This window comes from Cibotium barometz, chromosome 1 (assembly GCF_041138505.1).
Source record: "Cibotium barometz isolate CiBa-2024 chromosome 1, ASM4113850v1, whole genome shotgun sequence".
Taxonomy (NCBI): domain Eukaryota; kingdom Viridiplantae; phylum Streptophyta; class Polypodiopsida; order Cyatheales; family Cibotiaceae; genus Cibotium; species Cibotium barometz.
Window position 1 is genome coordinate 20,316,775 of NC_141046.1, and position 7,174 is coordinate 20,323,948.

General features: G+C 42.0%; 1 protein-coding gene across 1 annotated transcript; it reads left to right on the top strand.

Moving 5' to 3' along the window:
* The first annotated feature begins 285 nt into the window (after nt 1-285).
* On the top strand, nt 286-3,963 carry LOC147641708 (uncharacterized). The gene is made up of 2 exons (XM_086798780.1): nt 286-2,159; nt 2,366-3,963. The coding sequence occupies exons 1-2, from the start codon at nt 672-674 to the stop codon at nt 3,173-3,175; spliced, it is 2,298 nt and encodes a 765-aa protein (XP_086654906.1). The 5' UTR covers nt 286-671; the 3' UTR covers nt 3,176-3,963.
* The last annotated feature ends 3,211 nt before the right edge of the window (nt 3,964-7,174 follow it).

Below are 7,174 nucleotides of genomic sequence, written 5' to 3' on the forward strand. Positions count from 1 at the left end.
TGTCCCCTAAATATATATTGTTTTTCAATGGCATGTGATTTTCTCATTAATTAATGATTAGAAGGGACGTTTGGACTTGGAGGAAAATAAATAAATATTAATTTTGACATTGCCTAAAAATTCGCCAGGGACAGAGAGCCTGAAAAGGGGGGAGCCCACTTGATTCAAATTTCAAATTTTGGTCTTCCCGTTGCCTGACATTAACAATTTAACAGACAAAAAAAAAGGAGAAAAAAAGCGTGTGCGAAAAACTCATTTTATTTATAGTTTCACTCTTGCAAACCTAGCTAAATTAATTTGCCTTCATAAACATGCATCAAACACTGGTAATCCCACCAGAAGTACAGAAAATCTGTTAATATTTTGCAAAAAAAGGGAGTGATTACCATCACCATTGATGGCGCATGATCAACAAAACACGCAGATCCAGGTGTTTAGTTGCTTAAGCTCTCTCCATTGGAGGGCTTCAGAAAGGAGCACATCGAGAACAATGGGATTTAGAAGCACTGCATGCCTGTGGTCTCTGCCATAGCTCGAAATCCATGGGTGCGAGCAAAAATTTTGTCAGGTGAATCATCACCAAAGAGGAGGTTCTTCCTCTGTTTTGGGAGCTGTTGCTCTGCTCAAGCTAGCTTGTGTGCTAGATTTTCATCACTAGCTTTCTCTCCATCATGGGGTCCTGTTTCAGCAAACACTCTCCCAAAGAGGTTGTCATCACTTCTGCAGAGGAGAAGAAAGCCTCTCTGCAGAAGAGGATGAAGCCAGGGCAAGCTTCGAAAACAGAAGAAAAGAAGGAGAAAGAGGTCCCTTTTGTAGCTGCTGCTGTTTCTTCTTCTTCTCCATCATCAAAAGCAAACCATGAGAGCAGACAGCAGAAATTACCATTACCATCACCATCGCCATCACCACTGCCTGCTGCAGCATCTACAGAATTCCAAAACCCACCTCCTTCTGCTTCTCCTCCTGTGCGAAAGCCTTCTCCATCTCCATCCTTGTCTCCAGACCCTGTTACCTTGCCTCCGTCTGCACAGACTCCAAGGAAGAAACACAGCGGCGAGTTCACCCTAAACCCCCTCAAAAAACCCGCGTCTCCCTGCAAGGCTCTGCTGCATAACATGCCTCCATCGCCAGTTCAGAAAAAATCTGCTCACAGGAATGAACAAGAGGACTGCAAGTTTCCGTCCTCGGCAAGGAAGCAATGGCTGTCGCAGGCAGAAACCCTAACTCTAGCTAACAAGGAGTCTGGTACAGGACCTCCAACCCTAGCTGGCGCTGGTGAAACCCTAACCCTAGCGAGCAAAGGATCTGGTGAAGAAGCCCTAACCCTATCCAGCAAGGCGTCTGCTCTAATCCTATCAAGCATAGGCTCGGGTGCAGAAACCCCAACCCTAGCGAGCAAGGCGTCTGCTGCAGAAACCCTAACTCTAACAGGAAAGGCTCTGCCGACGAGCAGGACGAACTCGTTTTCGCGCGATCCGTCTCCAGTCGAGCTTTCGAGGGAAAAAGCGCGGTCTTCCTCGCCATTGAAAAGATCGCCAAGCGTGAAAGATCACGCGGATGGCCCTCGCCTCGCCAGAAGCTCTTCTAGCAAGGCCTCCAGCCCCAACAGAGCAGGCCTCCATGCCTCGGAAAGACATGACTCAATGAAAGCTCGCCCCCTGCACAAGCAATCCCTCAGCAAAGAATTTATTGCAGATCCCTCTGCTGCTTTTTCTGCTCACAAACGATCTGCTAGCAGAGACTCTGCATCAGAGTTCTCTGCAGAAATCATTAGAAGGCCATCCCCACCTAAGAAAACACCTGTTGTTGTAACTTCATCATCATTATCCGCATCAGATGCCAACAGGCTCACGTCCAAGCGGCCAGCAACCCCTGTCAAGGAAAACTCTTCATCTCACAAACCAGCCATCCAGGAGCCTTCTTCCATGGTGCGGGGCGGAAGAACCCCAGTGCAAAGGAGCTCTGGTGCAGCTGTGCATGATTCTGATAATCCTGCAACCAACAACACCAATAGGAATGCCAAAAGGAAGGAGAAATCACCCCTAAGGAGGACCTCCAATGTTATGACTGCTCTTCACAGCTCAACAAGGATCACCAACCGCAATGCGGATCTCTCCATCAATTCAGATACCATGTCTGTTAGCCATTTAGATCTCAAGGTACATGCATTTACTTGCATCAATGGATTTTTCGTGTCGTTAAGAGTTTTCCCTATTGCATGTGTGTGTTCCCTGCAATGTGCTTTGATGTCTTTTCTATTTGCTATGTTTTTCACATTAGTGCCTCCATGCACAACACTCTTCTGAGTCCATTTGTGTCAGGATTTGTCTTCTGTAGTCTGTTAAAACCTCCTTGCGTGAAACAGGGTAAAGATGCGGCAGCCAGGACAAAAAAACCAGGAACCAGATTGCCGTTAAGGGAAATATCAGACAATTCTACCTGTCATGCCAAGTCTGCTAATTTAAAGCAAGCAGCCAAACAGAATGCTGGGCTTCCAACAAAAGCACAGGATGAAATAAAGGAAACATCCACCAATGAGGTGCCTCTCCAAGAGGAAACAACCCAAAACTATGTACCCCTTGGAAAATATGATGAAAAAGCTATGTTTGACATGGCAGACAACTTTACTGATCATGATAAAGATCCTCTCGAGGTGAAGGCTGAAAACTTGGTGATGGGGGGCAAGTCTGTGCTCACTGCATTCAAAGCTCTTGAAGAATACAGATTGAAGTACTCGAATTTAAACCTGGAGTTACGTAAAGGAACCGATGAGGAAGCATGGTATTCACGGCAACAGCCGCTTGCAACTGATAAGGAGAGTCTCAGCCAGCCTTTGGAATTAGGTGGAATGGAAAAGTCTGCTAAAAAAGAGAACCTTGAGCAAGCAGAGGAATTGCCAAGATCTAGATCTACTAAAAGGTCTTGTGAACCTTTTCTTTTCCCTGATGTGCAGTCGCTTCTTATGTCAGAGAATGAGGGTATGCAGTTAGAAGGGGGTGTGGCCATGCCTGCCTCCATATCCAAGGCTTGCTCTATTCTAAGAGCAGTTGCAGACCTCAACATGGGAACATCCATGTATCCTAAGAAGAAAGAGACACAGGACGAGATAGAGAGGCCCAACCTCTTGAGTTTCCAATTTGGAGAAGGGGACAGTCATAGAGTAACTACAAGCTGAGCCTTCATGCGTACTTGGGTTTAGCTTTTAGTTTGCATCTGTGTTGCATGTGCTATGGACAATGGTATGCATGTTTTGAGAACTTCAAAGGCGCTGCACAGAGCATTATGGTGGGTCTACTATTGCATCTGGTGGCTTCAAAGCTATGTATGCTGCACTCTAAAGATGCAGATACAATCGTTTATGTGCAAAATTTGAGGTCAAGGGCACCTTACAGTGTCATTCCATGTGTCCACTCTGTCTATACTTGCTAAGCCTTGTGCAACAGAAACATTATTGGAATTGCATCAACCTGGATACCCTGACACTTCAGAATGTGGATGCAATTTGGGTCGGCTATTGTTAATCTCATCACAAGCTACTCGATGCACATGCCTTGCAAGCTGAGCATTCCTGCCATGTCTTATGGCACCAGAACTGCGCTGTCATCGATTGCCTTTATGCGAGAATTCTTGAGGGTTGAACAGCAGGTCGCAGTGATGAGCAAGGCGACCAGGCACCACAAGCGATGCTGCTGCAACTTCCATATTTATGCCTCGATGGAAGCAACACAAATTCTTGACCATAATTGACGGTTGTGAAGGGCAAGATGGCGAGCAAGCTTTTGTTAGGCATCATTTGGCTATGAACAAGCCTCTATTTATGCTCCCCTTACACTAAACCTTGTAATGTTGATCTTGTTTTCTTGTGTGAGCTTAATCTTGCCCCTCTGAGATTAGCTCACTCTTATTGTGTCATTATTAGCACACTTAATCTAATGGAGTATTCAGTCGCTAGTGCCATATTTAGTCATAGTGCCATATTATTCAGTCGTAGTGCCATATCAATTAATTTTTATTTTTATTTTTTTTCGTACACACCCGGGGCCCACTCAAGTGGGTGGAGCCGATTTCCCCTTCCAACAATTAGCCAATTATCATGGTCGGACAAGGGCCACTTAGCCATATCAATTAATTATTAGCACACTTAATCTAATGGAGGAGTTCCCCAATGTTGCCCTTGGATGGCCAATGTTCCCATATGACATTGGACATACTTGCATACCTCTCGATCCATATGGCACTTAGCATCACACACGTACCAAAAAGTGCAAAGTGTACTCCGTGTGCAACTATAAATTTTGAGTTCATATTTGTCTATGCTTCATCCATATGTCCCATATGCTTTGACATGCACCTTGACTTATTACTTGTACATAATTGTTTTCAACATACCATATTTTATATTCATATTATTTAAACTAGAAAAAGAGTGGTATATTGAACATGTACTTGACATACCTTATCTTATCGATACTTTTTGTACTAGTATCAATCATACATGTCCGTGCCTAACATTTCTAACCACCTATGCTAGTCTTTACTTAGTGTTTTATTGTGCACCCTACAATTCATACCATAACAAAAAGAACCATTGTCATTTTCGGCCTCAAAATGACTTTGGGGTTGTCATTCTATAAGAATCTATCATAGTGTAACTTTGTATTAAGTCCTAATCAATGCCACCAAATACCTTGCTATCCCTAGCTTGTTTGAGAAACAAGAGGTGTTGGTGATGCACGAAGCATAGAAGCTATGCCTTGTTGCATAATAGCTTGCCTTGTGTGTGTGTGTGAGAGAGAGAGAGAGAGAGAGTTGCATCTGTACAGTAATAAACTATGTAAATTAATAAATTATAACAAAAAATAATTAACTGGATAAACATTTAAACACATCTTATGTATTTTGATCCTTATTAGTTAGGCCAAAGCGTAATCACAACAAGATTTAAACTACGATATTTTTTATGAAAAAAGCTAGCACCTTGGTTTTTTATGTGGAGAAATAACAATGCTAACATGAACAAAAAATAAAATAAAAATGATTGGTTTGCTTTCCTTCAAGTTACCCAAGTAGTCACAACTCAATCTCACAACCAAAAGCAACAAAAAACAACACATTTACCACACTTTTCTTTCCACAATAGAAATCTTATTCACTCTTTTCTTTATATAAGCTTCACTAAAAATAGAAAATAATGATTTGTAAACATGTAAAGAAGAAGCTGAGTGCTTAAAGAGGAGCAAAGAAGCACGATTGCTTCCTCAGTAGTGGTGCCAAAAATGTTATGGCTTGTTTTCACCCCCTAAATAACTCTCGGCCATTGACTTAGGGACGGAAATAGGCTTGTTTTCACCCCCTAAATAACTCTCGGCCATTGACTTAGGGAAGGAAATAGGCTACAAACCATTGTGGGAACACTTGCCTTGCTTCCAAGCTCGGGATATCCAAAGCCTCCAAGGTCCACCAATGATTGCTAGCTCCACTCTCCCAAGCCTCGCCTCTCGTCACAAAGAAGCTGATGCATCGCCTTGTAAGAACACACCTCTCTCACTCTCTACACTCTCTCACAAAGCATAAGGAGGCACATTCACTAAGAACTATAATATAATATTCTCATCTCACTCTCTACACTCTCTCTAACAAAGCATAGGGAGGTACATGGACTAAGAACTATAAGCTAATATTCTCATCTCACTCTCTACACTCTCTCTAACAAAGCATAGGGAGGTACACCTCTCTCACTCTCTACACTCTCTCACAAAGCATAAGGAGGCACATTCACTAAGAACTATAATATAATATTCTCATCTCACTCTCTACACTCTCTCTAACAAAGCATAGGGAGGTACATGGACTAAGAACTATAAGCTAGTCCTCTTAACTCTATCTCTCTCTCTCTCTCTCTCTCTCACACACACACACACACACACACACACACACACACACACACACCAACACACACACACACACACACACATAAGAGAAAAGAGCAAGGAGTACATAAGAGCTCAATTAGAATAAAGGGTGATTGTGCCTTTGCATTATTAGAAAACGACTTAAATACAAATGGCCCTTATTCACATTTGGGTGCCCAAATATAACTAACTAGGAGCATGGATGTGGCTAGCTTTTCTTATAAATATTACAATGTTTATAGTGCCTTTCATGACACTTATTATTGACTCTATTAAGTGGTGGTGGAGAGTGCTTCGTTAATCCCAAAATGGGGTTAACACTACTTCATGTTCTTGTTATATAATTGGGCTTGGGTTCTCTAAAGTAATATAAGACTAGAGTAAATTGTGATTGTGTTTGTGCAAGTCTTTCTCTATGAGCACCAATAAATCTATAGTCCCAAAGATATGTTAGCATATTCATATGTTTGTGCGAGTCTTTCTCTGTTAGCGCATTTAAAGCACCAATAGGACTACATCCCCAAAGATATGTCTTCAAAAACATTTCTAAAGATAGTTGTGGAAAATGTCATGTAAAAGAAGATAAAAAGCCAATGATCCAAAAAATGGCATTGTGCTAGAAAAAATGGGAAAAAAGTGCAGTAAGGCATTGCATAAAAAGAAAGCATACATGAAGGCTTGTGCTCCACCTTCCCTTCTACTCACTTAGTAGAAGGGAAGGCATTGCATAAAAAGAAAGCATACATGAAGGCTTGTGCTCCACCTTCCCTTCTACTCATTTAGTAGCTTACTAAATGACCTTGCCAAAAAAAATACTACTATAAGTTGAGATGCTTCCTCTCACATAAAAAATGATGTATTAAATACTCAATTTGATTCTACATTCTCACGCTCAATTGGATGAGATTAGCTTATATACAAGGCTAAGTTTATGAAAATTTCATTTTTTGCTCTCCCACTCACTTTAGAATAGCTACCATCATTATTCCCTCTTAAAAAAGGCATGGGAAAAGCCTATAAAGGCTTCTAAGTTCCAATGGAAACATATAATACTTTGAAAGCATCTAAATAGACGTAGTGGGTGTGGATACCATGTGTGGCCCATAGGCTAATTATCGCTCTAAATCCTTTTGAGTTCTGACCTCATGAGAAAAGATTCCAAAAGATGAAGCAGACACATCTCATGGCCCGCCGACCGAATGGAATCACCACCATTAGCCTTGTAACCTGTGAGGGTCCCTAAGAGCATGTCCCCATACCAA

Excerpts from the sequence above, each read along its gene's own strand:
- LOC147641708 (XM_086798780.1), top strand. The coding sequence starts at position 672 with ATGGGGTCCTGTTTCAGCAAACACTCTCCCAAAGAGGTTGTCATCACT. Across the intron at positions 2,160-2,365 it reads TTAGCCATTTAGATCTCAAG|GGTAAAGATGCGGCAGCCAG; the intron begins GTACATGCATTT and ends TGCGTGAAACAG.